Source organism: Parus major, chromosome 17 (assembly GCF_001522545.3).
Source record: "Parus major isolate Abel chromosome 17, Parus_major1.1, whole genome shotgun sequence".
Classification (NCBI taxonomy): Eukaryota; Metazoa; Chordata; class Aves; order Passeriformes; family Paridae; genus Parus; species Parus major.
The window spans coordinates 8,493,698-8,512,799 of record NC_031785.1 but is presented as its reverse complement, the minus strand read 5'-3'; the positions used below and the strand labels follow the sequence as shown (position 1 = coordinate 8,512,799).

General features: G+C 49.5%; 1 protein-coding gene across 1 annotated transcript in view; it reads left to right on the top strand.

Moving 5' to 3' along the window:
• The first annotated feature begins 18,579 nt into the window (after positions 1–18,579).
• The window catches only part of ATP6V1G1 (ATPase H+ transporting V1 subunit G1), a 2,613-nt gene continuing 2,090 nt past the window's right edge, over positions 18,580–19,102 (top strand). Inside the window, exon 1 of the mRNA XM_015645215.2 lies at positions 18,580–18,733. Coding sequence (XP_015500701.1) covers positions 18,652–18,733 — 82 coding nt within the window. The 5' untranslated portion in view covers positions 18,580–18,651. The remainder of the gene's footprint in view (positions 18,734–19,102) is intronic.

Genomic DNA, 19,102 nt, shown 5'->3' with positions numbered 1-19,102 from the left:
GATTTCAAAGGGAGCTCTGCCAGGGGGGAGCTGGCAGCAAGTGCTCAGGGCAGAGGATCAATACCGAGTTCAAACAGCACCACCCACAAACATCCTCTGGAGGCAAGATTGATGAACACTGAGAGTCCACAATCATTCCTGGGACAACTCCTGGACTGAACCTTTGTTAACTGGGGGGACCCGACAGACACTGGCCATGGGACCTCAGCACACACTGGAGAGCTCCAGAGCAGTTGGGCACTGCTCATTCCCAGCTTTCAGCTCCACCTTGCCCAGCAGAGTCCCTTAAGGCCAGCAGGAGCCCAAAAGGTGTTATTCTTGTGAGTTTTTAAATCATCCTTGCAGCACAAAATAATCCAATGCGTTTGCTAAGTGCCACCTGAATAAATTGCCTAACCTTTCCGCTTTAATCCGCTGTAATCACTTTCCAGAGGCACTCTTTGAAAAGTGAGCTCCGTGTTTCCAGAGCAGCTGTGCTCCTAATTAAAAGGCACTGTAGCAAGAAGCCAAGAAAACCTAATTCTGGTTGGAAATGCCTAGCTGCAGTTGAAGGACTGAGGTGAACTCTGAGGAGGGCCAGGGAGGAAGCAGCAGCTGCCTGTGCTGCTTAAGGGAGCATTAGGAGAGGGCTGGCACTCGGGGCAGCCTCTTGGCTAAATCCCTGTTTAGCAGATTGGCTCCCAATCCCCTGGCCCTGGCCAGGCTGGTTTGCACAGCTTGGACATGTGCAGGAATCAGCTGAGTGCTGCAGCTGAGTGCTCACAGAAGGAGCCAGCGCAGAGGGAAAAGCATCCAGAGGGTTTTCCAGCAGAATTCCTGGGTGCCTTGGCTTCCAGCACCGTTCCTCCTGCAGCAAAGCTGAATCCAGCACAGTTCGGGCACGAGCTCCCCACCGTGCAGGGAGCAGGCTCATGCTCCATCTCTTCAGCCCCAGATATAACAGGCAGAAGTTGGATTTGAAGGAAAGCTGTAGGAGCAGTGAGAAATCATCATTTCAAGGGAGATTTTTTTAAGCTCTGCATTATGAACATAAACCACTCGCAACAGGAATGTTTCCAATGAATGGAGGTTGCTGTGTTTCATCAGACCGAGTTCAGTCTGGCACATCCCAGCTGGGGCAGATCCTGAAGAGCAGGGTCTAAGCAGGCAGAGGGGGCAGGAAACTCTGACACTCTTTAAATCCTTTTATATCTGCATATCTACAAATCTCCTGTAGCTCAGTGCCACACTCAGACTGTACCTAAGCAAAGCCAGCCTGAAACAGCTTCTATTGAGTGGAAATTTGGTGGTTTACATCGTGCAAGAGAACATCAAAGATGAGAGTTTTAGCACCAAACCCAAATGTTTCCATGAGTATTCCTGTAACTACAGGGTTAATCAGTCATTTAGGTAGTGTGCATTAAAAACTTAAATCAAACACAGCAATAGTTTCACCTGTATTCCCAGCCATATTTTGATTTCAAGCCATTGGAATGCTGTGACACTTACCAAAACCCCAAGTCAAAGCAATTCACATTCAAACAAACCTACATTTGCTCCATTTTCTGATGAAAAAGCCTTTCCAGGGAGCAGAAGTTCCCCCCTGATTTGCCTGCAGTGATCTCTCCACGGTGCCAACACCACTGAGTGTAACCCTGCATCGCAGAGCCAGATGATTTAAGAGCTGCAATCCTCCTCCCCTCTCCGGCAATTTCTTGCACTTATGCACTCTCCAGTCCTGCTTGAAATGCCTGAAAGAAAAAGCCACTTGCGTCATCAGCTTTTTTTTCTTTTTCCTTTTAATGCCCAGCACAAATCATGGCTAAGTCACGATGTGGGCCTGGGTGTCATGGACAGGCAGAGCTGCCACTGGCACAGCCTCAGTTCAGTGCCTGCTCTCTGATTTGGGCACTTTGGCTGTTCCATTTGGTGTTTAAGGACAGGGAGCCTGTTCTGAGGGCTGACTGTCCTGGGGTGGGACAGGTGAAGTTTAGTGGTCAGTGGGAGGTGTCCCTGCCCATGGCAGGGGGTTGAACCAAGATGATTTTTAAGGTCAACTCAACTTCCACCATCCCAGGCTGCTCCAGCCCTGTCCAGCCTGGCCTTGGGCACTGCCAGGGATCCAGGGACAGCCCCAGCTGCTCTGGGCACCCTGTGCCAGGGCCTGCCCACCCTGCCAGGGAACAATCCCTGCCCAAGATCCCATCCAGCCCTGCCCTCTGCCACTGGGAGCCATTCCCTGGCTCCTGTCCCTCCATCCCTTGTCCCCAGTCCCTCTCCAGCTCTCCTGGAGCCCCTTCAGGCCCTGGCAGGGACTCTGAGCTCTCCATGGAGCTTCTCTTCTCCAGGTGAACAACTCCAGCTCTCTCCATCTCCAGAGCAGAGGGGCTCCAGCTCTCACAGCACCTTCACAGTCCTCTCTGAACTCACTCCAGCAGCTCCATGTTCTTATGTCAGGAGAGTACCAAATGAATTTGGGAGAAGTACAGTCCCTTTCTGAAGAGCTCTGTTAATATATCCAACAATTTCACATCAGACCTGAGCACTGCAGAGCTCATTTGCACGTGTTCAGCCTCCCAGCAGGTGGGAAAGTCAGGGGCTTCACTCACACTGGGAATTGATAAACTCACACAGAGCTAACCTAATTGGAAAGTATTTATCTCGTTTGAAAACATTTATCTAATTCAAATACATTTATCAGTCTGCTGGGTGTGAAAGGCTGTCAGTCTGGCAGGATTTACGGGCCAGCTTCCCAAGCATTTCTGCAGTGGTGGAAGTGACTGCAGTGGTACAAACTATCCCTGCAGTTTGCATCAGGAGCACAACTCAGCCCTGCCAGCAGGAGAACTCAGCTCCAAGGTCTGATTGTGCAGATCTGGGGGGATAAACTGGAGAGCAGAAAGTGGAGGAGCTTACAGCTCCTCACTGAGACTGTTCCTTTCCCTGTGCATCCATCTAGGGACTGTCTGTGTCCCAGGGGAAAGTGCAACACCCTAAATTCCTCAGGGAGCAGCTCACTCCTGCTGTGACAGCCCTGAAATGTTGCCAGAACACCGGGAAATTCATCCTCAATTCCCCAGCTGAGCTTTGCACGGCTGGGAGTTCTGCTCCCCATTCAACCATTGCCACAGGAATACGGGACTGAGATCTTTGTGAGCCTGGAACCTCCCCATGAGCATCTCCCCTGGTGGGGATGATTTACACCGAGATTCCTCCATCACTCAGAGGGTGATGGGGCTGCAGGGTCACACTCTTCATCCAAAGCATCGCTCTCATCTCCTCCAGCCTGCAAAGCCATCCCTGCCAGGCTGAAGAGGGATGCAGAGCTCCGGCCTCCCTTATTACAACACTGCAGGAAGACAATCAAAAGAAAAGAAAAGGTTAATGAGGTACTAATCATTATAGATTTGTAGTATATAATGCAATAAATACCTGCTGCCATCGATTAAATGTAGTGGGGCAAAGACCTCTCATCCATCATATTGGCCATTTGTTTTTCCAAAATTCATTTCCTACCATCAGGGAGAGGCTGGGAGGTGTCAGAGGCCCAATCTCCTGCCCAAGAAGCTCGGCTGGCTCCATTCCCACCCAGCTCCCATCACACTGTGGCCACCTTGGAGAGACAGGGAAAACAGGCAGGACAAACTTCAATCCTGGGTCCTTTCTCTGCAGGTTTTTATTTGCTTCCAGCCCAGCCTTTCCGGTTTTGTTGCAGAAATGAGGTTTTGGGGAGAACAAATACTAGTTGTAACAAACAAGCAAACAAACAAAAAAAAGGAAAATCTGTTCTGAATGCTTAAAGTTCTCCTAAAGTAGCAAATGGCCAAGAGAAAACAGATCAAAAAAACCTCTTAGAGATGTCATCACAGCTCTGAAACCTGCCACAGGACAGAAAAAAGCGCTCGGGCTTCTCTAAAGGAGACAAAGGCGATAAAATCCATCTACAAACATGTGTAGGTGATGGGCAGCGCTGTGGTAAAGCCTGAGTAAGTGCAGAGCAGCGGGCAGCCGAGGATGAGACTAATGAGGGCTGCGCTCCCCTGCCTCACACGCGCTAATGCCCGTGGATAGATCGCTAATGCTCTCAATTCGTGCTCATTAGCACCGGCAGCAAAGACAAGACAAGCGTGTTATGTCATCGTTTAAATCCTGTCACACTTCCCCAATGACTCTGATTGCATTTTTAGTTATTCATTCTCCTCCCCCGAGGCAGGGCTGCCTTGTCCTGGGAGCTCCAGATGCGGGGGATTTGCTCCAAGCGAAGCTCTCACACCCGGACTGAGCCCCAGCCCTTCCCTGAGTCCTCAGGAAAGAGGAATCAATCCCCTGCTGGCAACATTCAATTCTTCCCTAATTTTCCACATGACTTTACACCTCAGACTGGAATTAAACCGAGTATTTTCCAGCACCTTTGCCCGAGGAGGGGGTTTGGGGCCGTGCACCTCTGGATGAGCAGCCACACTCCAGCTCAATAAGCACAAAACACCTTTGCAGCACGAGGAGTCAAAGGTTCTTAAGTCAACTGGCAGGAGTGAAAAGAATAAATATTTACAGACATCTCCTGCACTGATCTGTGCCTGCTGGATTTGTATCATCTCTCAGAGGGGGGTTTCAGCCTTCTGCCCTCGCTGCCCAGTGACCTGCTGGTGGGGTCACTCAGCAGGGGTGGGAGGGCTGTGAAATCTGCTCTCATGTCTGCTCTCAAATCCAGGGCTGAGCACATGGAAATGGCCACAAACCTGCCCTGTCCAAGGGGAGGGAACGTGTTCTGAGTTCAGCACAGGCGGAACATTCACTCTTCCCTGCAACAAAACATTCCACAACCTTTGTGCAGGAGACCTGTCCAGGGGCACAGAGCAGCTGTGCCACCCCCCAGCCACAGACTAAACCCCACAGCCCATCCCATCCCATCCCATTCCTGCTTGGTTTCCCCAGCTTTTCAATAGATGTTGGTGTAGGATCTTTCTCCTGCCCTCTCTTTAGCACTGCAGACAGCACCAGGAGGACTTGGTGAGGTTTTTGCTGCAGAATCTCCTGGGAAAGGGCTGAATTGCTTTTGTTCCAGCAGCTGAGGGTTTCAGAGCTTGCATATCAAAGTAGGAAAAGGAAGAAATAACAGAAATAACTAGATGGAGTCTGATGTGCATTAGGAGAAAGGGTTTACACTAGATGGCACCTGATCTCATCACTTTAGATGCAGAAGGTAAAGCCAGCAGGCTTATTTTAGGGAATGATGTTATTCCTTCCCCAGGAGCTGCCTCTGTGGCCCTCCCCGAGCTCCCAGCCATGCAGGAGGAGCAGCTCACCCTGCAGCCAGCGCTGCTGAGAATGTTAAACACCCTTTGCATAACCCCACTCGGAATCTCTGCCCAGGTGCTGGAGTTCCCCGCTTTGCTCAGCCCAAGCTGCTTCCAGAGCCACTTCCAGAGGCTGAACGTGCCCAGCCAGGTTTCTCTCACTGGAAGAACAACCTCCCTCCGTGGAGGCGAAGGGAGCAAGAGGGGCTGTGTCCCTCAGGGATTGAACTCGGTGCTAAGAGGCAGCAGGGACATGATGTGGATAATCCAGCAGATCCAGCCCAGCCCAGCACAGCAGCCACTGGGGCACGTGGGGACACTCCAGCTCTGCCACAGCTGTGGCACACGGACACTCAGGCTCATCCCACCTGCTCCCTGAAAGGGAAGGGGCTGGAGGCACAAAATAAGTGGCCACAGTTTTGTGGTTTCAGAGGATGAAGGGTTTGCAGGGTGTGCTCCACACACACAGGGAATGATCAGGGAGTTGCTCTGGAGAAGAGGGAAGTGTTGCCAGCTGGGAAGAGGAGAAGAGGGGCTGAGGCTCAGGCTGGCTCTGCTGCAGCACATCCCTTCTCCTGCTGCCATCAGGAGTCAAACACTGAAGGAGAAAGCTGGCCTCAGTCTGAGGGCATAATGGCCATTCCTGAATTTCCAGCCTGGACCTGCATCTAGGCCGGATGGATGGGGCTTGGAGCAAGCTGCTCTAGGGGAAGGTGTCCCTAAGGGGTGGAACAAGATGGTTTTTAAGGTCCCTTCCAACCTAAACCAGTCTGTGATTGTACAACCTGAGCTAGAACTGCTCACCCCGTCATCCACTTTCTGCCCCTAAATACCATTGAGATTCCCATTAAAAAAAAGCTGGTAAATAAATAAAATCTAAATGGTGAGTGAGAAAATGATTTCTCTACAGAGGCGGAGCCAGCAACAAGTCTCAACCCTCTCCTGAATTATTTTGACTCCTCTTGCATCCTCCCTGGACTGGGGAAGGGATTTCTGCTCCTGGCAGTTCCACAGCACCTCTGTCACAAATCTCTGAGTGTAAGGTCACAGTTGTGCTGCTCTGAAGACATTTGCAGGCAAAATTACTCTGCCTTTCCCAAGCACAGACACTCACTGCTTCAGCAGGAGGCGGCGAGCAGATTACATGAGATAATTTAGTAGCTGACATTAAAAACACCTCATTTAGCCTGGAATAAAAATATCTTCATTCAGCCTAAATGATATTAACATAACTGCATTCATAGTAGGTTTTGAGTAGCTGCTCACCTGGGCAGCTGAATGAAGACTCCAAGTCAACATCTCCCTGTCACGGTGCCCTGGCTGGAAAGCAGCAATGCTGGAGTGGAAGGACTCTCATGTGGCCTAAACCTCCCTCTCTGGTACAACAGATTGAATTTTTCAGCTTTCCTGGATGAATTGCTTTTTACCTTCTCCCTGGTGTGGGCCAAGGCCTCCAGCTAAGAGAGCAGAGAGATGAATTTCGCTGCATCTCAAGCAGCTGTTGCTCAATTTGGTTTAATGCTGTGCTGTGAGCAGAGCCCTGGCTACAGAGAGCGAGTTAATATCCTGAATGAGACAAGTGACAGGGAGAGGAGATGGAATGGGATGCAGGGAGGAGGGATACTTTAAACACTGGTTTATCTGACAAATTCTGCAGTTATACATCCTCTGCTCTGCTTTCCAGCAGACAGATGGAAACAATTTTTACGTGGCTTAAGCAGAGAAGAAGCAACTGAACCCTTCCTCCCAATGCAAGACTCAGCTGCAGAGGAGCCACCTCTGTAACCTTTGGAGACCTCCCTAAGTAAGGAATTACCAAAAAAAAGGGGAGATGTAATCCTTGTCTGACCCCATTTGGGGCAGGTGCTCTGAGGTGTTTGGGATCCACTCAGGCACCATTTCAGGAGAATCTTCCCCCAGTAGCTCCAAGTTCCTGGCTTTCAGCAGCAAAACCCAGAGCTCTTTGTGCACAGTGCTGCTACCACAGCAGCCCCCATAAAAACACCACTAGCAATGCCCAGAGTGCTTTCATTTGGGATTCTCCGTTGCAGTATTTCTTTTCCTATTATCCAGGAGGGTCAGAATTTGCCATTCCCCCCTGCCATGAGGCTGCCAGCAGTTCAAGGTGCTCCTGATCCCCTGGAGAGGCACAGGTGCTGTCCCAGCCCTCTGCTCCCACCATGCCATCAGCACAGCACTTTCCAGAGAAAAACAATCAAAGCCTGTGGCACCCTGGTCCTTTGGAAGCCTTCCACAGGTACCCTGGTCTCTTCAGACTCTTGGTACCCAGCTCATGGCTGCTGGTGCTCCAGTTCCCACCCTATCTCTGAACATGACACATTTTCTGCAGGGATTTGGTCTGAGCTGACACAGTTTTGGGTCAGATGCTCCTGAAAGTGCTGGACAGAGGGAGTTCCAGCCATGAGGAGCTGCAGGACAAACCCACCCAGTGTAAATTGCTGCAGCACCTTTGGCTGCAACAGAGCTGCCTGATTTCAAATCTTAGAATATCATGAATATCCAAAAAGATCATCAAAATCCAACTCCTGGCCCTGCACAGGGCAACCCCAACAATCCCACCTCGTGCCCAAGGGCATTGTCCAAGCACTTCTTGAACCCTGAGGACCAGACCCCAAGGAATCCCACAGGGCAGCTCCCAAGGCTGGATGGATGGAGCTTGGAGTGTGAAACCAAGTCCATGGACTGCAGGAAATGCAGATAAACCAGAGGAGATGTCAGTGTCCTTCTGGATTTGTTCCCTGGAGCTCTGTCAGGGAAGTCAGAAGGCATTTGGCATGTGCAGCTGAATATCAGACTTACAATGAGGATGTCTGGGCTTGTTTCCCAACTTTGAGACTGACACACTTTGCAAGCTCAGTCAGTTCCCCTTCCTCCCCAGGCCGGATTTCTTCCCACTCTGCACCTTCATTTGGTACCTGCACAAAGCATTAACCCAGGCAGAACATTTTGCTCACTTAGCTGGGTGTCACATCTAACACCAAGAGGGGAGTGCTTTCAGCATCACTTAATGAGGCTTTTCTGCTTTGCATAAAAACTTGGCAATGAGCTGGGCAGGATGATAAAGGAGGAGGAGAGCTGCCAGCTGCCAGGCAGGAGAGACAGACAGCTCCTGTCAGCTCCCTCCTCCTTGGACACAAGCAGGACGGGCTGGGAAGGCAACCAGGCTGTTGTTTTGGGGCTCCAGCAGTCCTTGGGATGTGTGTTCACATCCCAGCCCACTGGGGCTGTGTTAACCTCTCATTCCTGCTCTCCCAGCAGTGTGCCTGTCCCAGATCCCAGAGTTTTCTCGCTGCTATGTAAAGTTATTATTCTCTGTTACTGCTCCCTGCAGACCTCCAGCTCTTCCAATCCACACAACCCAAGGCTGGTGCAGCCAAATTCTGCTCCCTGAGCTCTGCCAGGAGCACCTGGCTCCTGCTTTCCCCTCTCACAACCTCCAGCCTTCTTTTTCCTGCCACCAATAAACACTCCCAGGGTTTCAAGTTTTCCTCATCCAAGTTCCTTTCTTGTATTCCTTGCAGGATTTCTATGGGGGAAGATGCAGCTGGGTGGCCCCTGCTCTGTTGCTTGATGGAAATGGTTCTTTTTTCCTTTTTTCCTTTTTCTCTTTGCTGCCTTAGCACAGAGAGGCTCTCAGAAAAGAGAGTTCCTCTCTCTTCTGCAGAGGAACCTCGGGCTGGATGGGTTCCACCTGCAGCTCCTCCTGGGACACCAAAGGGTAGAGTCCCCAGTGCCACCTCAGCTTCCCACCCCTCCTGCTGTCTCCTTGCACTGCCCACTGCCTTGCTGCCTCAGGACGAGCCTTTCCTTCCCAAAAAAAGGGAGATTTTTAGTTTGAAACAAGACATTTGCTGAGTTTTAGCACAAGTAATTACTGTTTAAATTCATTTGTCTCTGTGAGTGGTCAGTGCTGTGGCTGAGGCTGCAGCTTTGTTTGCAGCTCACAGGCTGTTCCTGCAGCTCCTGGAGCTGCTCTCCCTGCAGGATGAGCCCTGTTCCACAGCATTTTAGCAGAGTTTATTAGGAGACACTGCCTAGCATTTGATCTTGGAAGATTTTCTCCCCCTGGTACAAACCAGAGAATTTAAGTGCTAAATTAGGTGCATTTGGGATGTGAATAAAAATGGAGACCCATAGGCCAGGAGGCTGCTAGCATTGTTAACCTTGGAAATTCTGAATTACCCTTCAGACAGGGATTTGAACAAGAAATGCTAGAAAAAGCAAGGCTTGTTCTCACATGGGTGACTATGCAGCCTGCAGAAAATTACAAAGGACTTTCTAAAATTTCCTTTGGCTTTCTAAGAACCAAATAATTTCCCTGATTTGGGGCACAGGGACTCATCCTCCAAAACAAGAACTTTCTGTAGTGTTGCACATTTAGCTATTAACCTGCTACAGCAAAGATCTGCTTCCCCCAAGCACCAGACTCTGGTCACATCTTTTTTCTGAAGGCACTGACAGAAAAACCCAAATTTTAATTTTTTTATTTTGCTATAAACAGCAACACAGAGCAGACAGGAGCTCAACTCTAAGTGTCACATCAGGACACTGCAAAACTCCCCAGCACTAGGGAGTTGTGGCACCAGAACTGAGACCTTTTATTTGATAAATGGCACACCATGCTTCAGAACAACTTGGAGAGAGAAAACACTTCAAGCCCAGATTTAAGTGGAAAATAGCACAGAAGCCAACGTGGCTAATGATCTGACAAGGAACACGCAAGGATAATTTAGGACTTCTTTAAGTAGAACGCTTGATTAAGTATCAGAAAGGTATTAAATCATGGAGGTGTTCCTTGGGAAAAGCATCTGTAATGAGGCTGGTGGGAAAGTTTGAGGGAAGTTGGGAAAACAGAAGAGAAGAGAGAGATGATGTGGTGCAAGAAGAGATGGCAGCAGCCACTGATTGCAAGGAACACGGGCAGGACAGTACCAAAGCCAGGGAAGACACTTCATCTGCACATCCTATCCTTTTGCCAGGGTAATTTAGGAGTTCTTAAGTAAAATCAAAGCTCAAAGGAACTCCATCCATGTGTTCCACCTGGCTCTGGCTGCCCTGGACAGCCCCAGCTGGGCACTATGAGAGATGAATTTCAGCTCAGCCCTCGGCTCAGGTTGTGCTGTGCCATGTGTGAGTTTGTGCCTTGGCTTCCCCACTGGTTTCTTGGAAATCTACCTGGAAATAAATGGATTCCTAGAGCTCCTCTCCTTCTCACCCAGGTGCTGTGCTGTACTTGGTGAGGATGCTGCCCTTCACTCCCTGGAACTACAACTCGTTTTTGCTGTTCCCAGCAGAGCTGCAGCAGGAATGTGACTCCCTGAGGAGCTGTGCTGCTGTGCCCAGGCTCTGGGGTCACGTATGTGATGTGATATGGCCAGAAAAGGGTGAGGAGTGATCATTGAGAAGTTGTGTTGTCACATTCCACTTCCAGAGCCTGGGCAACAGCAGTCACTGGATGAGAAGAGACAAGTTAAAAAGGGCATGAAAATGAGGTGTTTGCCAGCAGCCAGGTCCACTTTTGAAGAGGAAACTCCTGAGCTCTGAGTTAGATGTGATGCTGCCCAGCCTGTTGGCTGCTATTTTTGCTTTGCTGTGCAGACACCTGAAGCCAGGGGCTGCCTTCCCTCTTGTTTCTGGTGGTGAGATGTTTTGTGGAAGGTGTTGGGCTTGGCTTTTCCTGCTCTGCTCTCTGCCCTGGAGAGGTCAGGAGCCAGCTCTGCCTGGTGGCTGCTGCCTGGAGCATCCCCAGCACTGCCCTCTGTGGTCATGGGATGGTGACAAAGCCATCCTACAGCAGCGTTTGCTCTTGTTTGATGCCATTTGGGCAGTTTTAAGTGCTTCTTTTGAATAGCCAACAGCTGATGAATAACCTGGTGTTTCACACGTGATTACAGTCCTCACACTCTCGATCAATAAATACAATAAGCTTGAACAGCCTTGTGTTGTGAGCTCTTTAAAATCATATCCTCTATTAGAGACAGCAATCGATGGTGCTTATTCCAGTTTAGCAGTGATTATGAGCTGGTTACTGCAAAAAGCCACCTGCAGCCCAGAGTGGGGACTGTAACTTCCTGCTGGTGTACACAACACCTGTCCCGCTCTATAAATACAGGCTTTTAATTAAAGTGGATAAACTGCTTCAGAAAATGTGATGTGCTTGTTTAAATACCAACCATCAGTCATGGCAAAGGGATTTAAACAGGGAAGTCTGGGCTTTTTGCAAAGAAATGTGAATCTGGTGTCTCTCTTAGCTCAGTCCATGGTGAGTGTCAGCTCTGAATTCCACGTGCTCTCTAAATGGCAGGGAGAGGAGGAAAGGGATGTTCTGTGTGTGTCTGTAGATATGAAATGTTTGGGTTTGGTGACAAACATCTTTATTGAAATGGTGGAAAGCACACAGAAAACAAACAAAACTGGGGGTTAAGCTCAGCACATTGATGTGAGGAACACCAGGGAGCTGGAGCTGACCATTGGGGAAGAAAATTCCAGGTGTGGATGTGGCAGGTAAGTGCACACCTGCTGCTTTGGATCCTATCTGTGGAGCACTGGAGATAGATCAGCTGAATTCCTCTTGAGCAAAATCCCAGGATTTGGGCCTCATGTATCAATAAACCGGGATCAGAACTGGAGAGGGGGTTTTACCCATGATGAATGTGTTTTTCAGTATGACAACAGTAAAACCAGATTTTCTGGAGTGATTGACAAAGTGTCTGTGGTAGGAAGAAGCAAAACTGGTCCCATTCCCATTGCCAGGCTGGCTGGAATGGAGCTGGAGTTCGGACACTGCCAGAGTCCTACTCAGGAGCAGAATGCTATGGCAAAGACAAACTCCACTTGGGGTTTTTTCCCCCTTTTTATTACAAATTCACTGTATTCTATTTTGTGGTGGGCAGAAGAACTGAGGCAGGGGCTGTGCTGCTGGTGCCAGGTGGGCTTGAGAGTGTTCCAAAGCCTTGGGCTGCTCCAAGAGGTGGGACATGGGAGCAGAGTGAGCTGGGTGTAGGGAGGAAGGATGGGATATTGATGGGCTCTTCCCGTGGGAGGGAATTCTATGCTGGTGGAATATTTTACAATTATCCCCTGAAATGTTCCTTGATGTTATAAATAGCCAGCTTCAGAGGTTGTGAGGCACATCCTTTCTCCCTCTCAGCCATGCTCCTCTCCAGCTCTGTGGATGAGCATTTGGCATGGCAATTCTTCAGCTGATGGTGAAGGAATCTGCCCCAATGCAAGGAACAATTCAGCTCCCTGGGTGTGAGCAGGGCCCTTCCCGGGGCTCACTCAATGTTTCCTGTCTGGGTCAGGAGTCAGGAGCAGATAACTCAGTCCACATGCAGGAGTTATTCACTTGTGCCTCCAAAGAAACGACAATTCACTTTCCAGCTGTGGATTTTGTGGGGTGGATTTGGGTATCTGGCGCTTCAGTGTCCTTCAAACATTCAGCTCTGTTGGATCCCTGTTCCTGTGGTGGGAGGGCAGCTGGACCCAGCTGAGCCTTTAGCAGTGCCCTTCTGGGACCCTTCCAAGGGTTGTGTATGGAAAACTGCAGGAGCAAATCCTGGCAGCTCAGGGCTCTGGGATGCAGGGGGACCAGGCCATCACTCAACTGCTGGGTGCTGAAGTAGCCACACTCCTTCCCATGTCCTTCATGCCCAGAGCAGCCACATCTTGTCCTGGCTTCAGGCATGCCAAGTCATTCCCAAAGTCTTTTGGAAAGAACTGGTCAGCAGGAGGAGGGGGAGAAAAAGAAGTCACATTACTTGTGTTTGTATCTTAGAGCTGTAAATTCCAGCAGCCTTCTTCTCTTTTGCCTCCTGCATTCCCAAAATAGTTTAATCATATTTTGGTTGGCCTTTTCCTGGGTATTGCTCTGTGCTGGGGGTTGTTACAGTCCTGTAGAGAAACTCATGGCTTTGCAATGCAAAAACCCCCCAGGCTACCTGCATGTGTGACATGATTTATTGTTCTTGATAATCAATTTTTTAGCGTGGCTGTTTCAGGTTAATCCCGCTATTAATATCCCAAAACCACTGAAGTGCAATCCCATTACACAGAGCCCAAACTCTGCTCCTGAGCCCGTGGCACACTCAGGCAGATCACTGCAGCCTCTGAAACTCGGTGAGCAAATGGCCCTGGGCTGCTTTGGTGGTGGCCTCATGCTGCCAGCGCGAGGCTCGATGCCGGACAGAGCACGAAGCTGCTGGATGAGGGAGTGGAAAAAGAGATTGATTTTATTTTTCCCTGCAGCTGAGAGCTGTCTGGCAAATCACAATGGAAATCAAGCAGGATGGAGCAGGGGTTTGATTTGGGGAGGGGAGAGCAGTGGGAGAACCAGGGGGTAATTCAGGTAAACTGAGTGGACTTGATTTTGAAATGGGTAATTAAGAGCCCAAACTGGGGGTGCAGTGTGGCCAAAGCAGGGCAGAAGTCTTTGGGTTGGTTTTGACAAAATCAGGACCATGCTGGCTGTAGGTTTATTTTTGGATTTTTCCTGTAGTCCCACAGGAGTGGATGGGGACAGTGAGCACAGGGATGTAGAGCTTGGATTTTCAAAGGCATTTAGGCTAAATATAGAAATTGGTTATTAAGATTTTTCCGTGAATGTTGTAAACAAATTAGTTCCACTAGGTAGCTATCTGCATGCCTAGGTGCTTATGTACCTCTGAAAAACCTTCCTGGAGGAGCTATTTGTTGTCTGGCTTCAGGCTCCAAACTTTCTGAGCTGGGAGCGAGGGAAGTTCACCTTCCCGGGGTAATTCCGAGCGTTTGGTTGGACTTGTGCAGTGAAGAGTCGATCGCTCCACTGCCTTTATGGAGAAAAATCTGCTTCATTTAGCAGGCAGGAGCCCTGCAGCTGAGTGATGTGAACAGTCCCACGAGGAAGCTGCACACCAGCAGCTCTTGTTCTACATCTCCTCAGGCCCCAGAGGCCGCAGGGATATTTGCTGGAGCTCCAGACATTGTCACTTCCCGGCATCACTTTTGTTTGAACAAGTGTTGGGGAAGGATCCCCCAGCAGCCGCAGCTCCATCCCTCGTGGCCTAGAAATTCATCAGCTGCTCGAGGCTGCTTGGCATCGCTGCTGCAGTGTTTTGTTATTGTCACACATTTCCATTTCTCCCGAGCTTATGATAAGCATCCAAATTAAACTGCAGCCTCCGACGTTTTTGATATTTGCAGGCAATATTGATAATGAAGCTTGAGCTGTGCTGTATCATTTACTCAAAGAGCTCGGAGCACCAAACAATCTCCGTACACAGGGACTGTCTCATCCATCACTGGAAGTCAGTGTGCCTGTAGCACGGTGCACAGTGACATTACTCAGTGGTTTGGAGCAGAGAAAGGGGAACTGAGAAGCCAAAAGATCTTTTGTGGTGGGGGAAAAAATGAGATTTTCTTTGTTTCTTCCCCGTGGAGTGGGAATAACGCTCTTGTGAAGAGCTGGACGTTGCCTTCAGCAGCCAAAACTTTGGTGCTGCCCATTCCACGAGGTGCCATTTATACAGTATTTACTATAGGAGCTGCTTTGCTTTGCTGTCACATCCAAAAATCCTGGTCCAGACAGTTTGTGGTGAGTCCATGAGGGCCCTCCCAGGATGTTCCCTGATGGAGCAATCCCAGTGGATGGGACACAGGGATGCCCCATGGGGAACACTTGGTCTCGTGTCCCTTTATCTTCCCAGCCACATCCTTTACAAAGGACCTGACCTCTGATTAAGGATGGACGCCAGGAGATGTCAAGAAAACAGGAATGGAGATTTCCTGTGGTGGAGAAGGAATTAATAAGCTCTGCTGACACTTCAACCCAACAGAAGAATGTATAAACAGAGCTCCCACTCTGGCTCCTATGAAAGATCCTGATTTATATGAAACTGAGCCTGGTGGGTGAGGTAAGCCAAGCCTCACCCCAAAGCAGCTCCCTTATCCTGAAGGAGGATAACAGGGGCTGACACAGAAATATGGCTTCTTAAACTGCTTTTAAAAAAATCAATCCTTACAATATCAATGTAGGCCCATTCTGGTGTAATTCCATCACTGCACTCGGGTTACTCCGGGCTTTAAATCGTCCTTGATCACAGAACAACCCCAGATGATAAATGGAGCTTTCTTTCTCATTTTGGGATATTTGGGCCAAATTATTGGCACAGACAAGTGGCACCAACTTGTGCATTTCAGGGTTTAATTGATTTTTCTATGTAAATTCTACTCCTATGCTGTACTTTGGTTTTTAATACTCTGTTTACAAATTGAAAAATCCATCCCAAATATGAATGCTAATTAATAATCATTCACTGACCATCTTTTAATAACCAACCAATGATCTTTTATCAACATCCAGCAGCTGCATCACCTCAGTGCATTTCTGTGAATGAATTAAACCACAGAAGAAAGAGATCAGCTCATTTCCCAACACAAAACCTCTTTGAAAGAACAGACAATTGTACAGCATAACAATTTAACTTGGGGAATGGAGAATAATAACAGATCCAATTGAAAGTGCAAGGGAATTTAGAGAGGAAAAATATAATTAACTGCTCTGGAAAGGGGCCAGACACTGTTTAAAATCTTGTTCTTCCCAAATATGTCTGGGAATCCTTAATGACAGCAGATCATGAGACATGGCCTGTGTTACCTGGGCTTGGAAACGAAAAGAAAAGCAAAAACAAGCTGTATTTTTTTCCCCTTGATTCTAGAAATATCTGCTGATATTTCAGGAATCTGTGTGACACATGCTTGGAGTTGTGACCCAGTGTAGAACAAAAGCACAGCGAGGAGAGATGCAGCTCCAAAATGAAAATAAGTGTTTAATGCTTGCAAGAAAATAAAAAAGCTTTTGGAAAAAGAATGAAAATTAATTGAGAGATGTGTTTAATTTATTTTTCATTATTGTGATCTGTGGAAACAGCTAAAAGGAAAAAAAAAATCCTTTCATTTGTTTCTTTTAATAATTTGTTTTCCATCCTAGAGAGCAGGACCAGCCTCAGCCTCCTATAAATATCCTTCCTTCAGTCTCCGTTGAATGTGAGGTGCATGAAATTTAGGATTGGTGAAGTTTATCATCCTCAGATGTCTTTTTCCCAGTGCTGGACAAATAAAGGGATGCCAATGTCAGTGTCAGCAAGAGCTGCCTCCTCTAATAGTGAATGACAAGCTCACATTCCGTGAATCTGAGGGAATAAAAACCAAGCTCCGAAGTACTTCTGATGCTAATTAATTATGAACCCATTTCTGGTAAAATTCAAGTGGTTCCAGCAGCTTTTATTTATACCTGTGCAAGTCTGAGGATGGGAAATGATGGGTTTTGCTTTGTTTTTGGTTTTGCAACCAGCAAGAAGCGATTTTTTCCAAAGGTTAAGTGCATGGGGAAGCTGTTCCAACAGCATTTGGATTCACATGTGTTTCATGTGACACACACCATGAGGTTTCAATTAGCTTTTGGGCAATTGTAAGCTAGAAAGCAACACAACCAAGCAAAAGATTGTTTTAAATATGAACTGTTACTGTCTCATTTGTTAACTGTCAAAATGAAATTGCTAAAAACTCATCACGTGTTTTTTTAAGCAACCTAGAGCTGAAATTCAGAGGGATTTTTGCCTGAAAATTTAGTGTGATCAGCGCCAAAGTATTTCAGGGAGCAGAAAAGGGCAGTGTTCTCACTGTCACCTTACAGGCAGAAGCTGTGAGTCTCAAAATCACCATCACCCAGGAGAAAAACAACACCCCAGTGCTGCCTGTGACTTCAGGGCAGAGCCAGACCCCTTTGGACCCCTTTGCTCCAACCCCTGTTTGATCCCTGGTATCCCATCAGAGCTCTGGGGTCACCTCTGGTTCAGCTCAAGTGATTTAATTAACATGGGAACAGCTAATGAGCTTGGTGGGTTTCTGGATGGGAGTGGGGCTGAGGGGCATCGTCTGAGGGCTGTGGGAGACAGCGTTTAATGATTTTGTGGCTTTGGTATGAGGTGAGAGAAGGGCAGGGGCTCCTGGGGCTTTGGGCCAGATGAGCAGAACCTCATTTCTGGGTTGCTACTGCTGTAAAGGAGACTGGATCTGCCCCAGCTGATCCCACCAGATTTTTTTGGTATTTCAGAATAGAGACAGCACATCAGGGTGGGCTGGAACTCAATGAGACCCCTTCCAGACTAAACCATTCTATGATTTCCTGTGTTCCCTGACAACCAGCACAGCTCCTGAGCGTGTCCCCGGCGCTGGAGCTGCCCCATCTCTGACAGATGATGCAGGACCAGATTTCCTGGGTTTTCCTTCTGCCAGCACAGCCCGGCTGTGATGCCACAGCTCATCCTTTTACTCCCAGTGGCTCCCAGTGCCCATCCCAGCATCCCAGCCTTCCTTCAAACTCCCGAATTATGGTCTGAGTTCTTTTCCCCATCTTTCCTTTTATCTTCTACTGAAGCGAATATCCCTCTGAATGGATGGGCACGCCAAGTCTATTCACTTGATCGCTGGGCCCAGCTGAAGGTCACCCTGAAAACACTCATAATTCCTATTCAGCACTATAAATATGCATTTGATTCATTGTCTCCTGTCCCTTCCATCACGGGGGATGGAGGAGGCGGACCGGCAGTCCCCCCGCCTCTCCCGGCAGCGATGAGTCACTGTCCTGGCTCTGAGGCTTCATCAGAGCGATATTATTTGACAATAATTGTAATTTATGCTCCGAAAGTGCTGAGGGAGCTGCGCTCAGGGCTTTCAATGGCCCCTGGGATGTGATGGGTGAGAGATGGGGAGAAGTGTGGGGATGGTCGGGGGACACTTGGCTCTCTGGGAGCTCCTGGCAAAGGTTGTCCAGGATAATTGTAAAGTCTGTAACTGCTCTGGAACCTCTGCTCTGAGCACCAGTGGCTCTGTGCTGGGGGTGACACCCGCCATGCCAGCAGCGGGAGGAGATGCCACAGCCCAGGAGCATCCCTGGTGCTCTTGTCACTGCTCATCCGCGGGCTGCCGCACTTCCAGCGGTTAGAAACAAAACCAAACTCCATCAGCGCATTCCTGCGGGGGTTTAAGTGGATTTTGTGACAGGTTTAGGGTTAGGAAAGGTTTCAGGAAGGGGGCAGCGAGGTCACACCCGGCCTTGCCAGGGGCGCCCCTCACAAACGAAGGGGCGTGGCCTGGCACAATGGGGGCGTAGCCAAGTGACAGCGGGGCGGAGCTAAATCATTATGCGCGTCAGTGGGCGGGGCCAAGCGGCGGGAGTTGGCCGATGGGCGGGGCTTAGGCCGCGCGCCAGGGCTATCGCTATGAGGGGGCGTGGCCGGGGGCGTGGCCAGCGCGGGTGGGCGTATCCCGAGTGACGCAGTGACGCTGCCGCGGCCGGCCGGACGGAGCGGCCGCCATGGCGAGCCAGTCGCAGGGCATCCAGCAGCTGCTGCAGGCCGAGAAGCGCGCCGCGGAGAAGGTGGCTGAGGCCCGCAAGAGTGAGTACGGCACTGCCCGGCTCCTCCAGGCCTCGCCGCTGGGGGTGTGGTTGAGGGGGAGCCCGGCCCGGCCCGGTTTGGCCTGTCCCGGCGCGGCTCCCTCAGGCCTTGCGGCCCGGCGCTGAGGACGGGGGAGCAGCGGGGATTCCCCCAGCCCTGGGACCAGCACAGGGAGCACCTGAAGCTGCTGCAGAGATCCAGAGGAGGCCCCAGAGCTGCTCCAAGGGCTGGATCCCCTCTGCTCTGGAACCAGGCTGAGGGAGCTGGGGGTGTTCATCTGGAGAGAAGGCTCCAGAGAGACCTCAGAACCCCTTTCAAGGCCTTAAAGAGGCTTTTGAAAAGGAGGGAGAGGGACTTTTTGTATGGAAA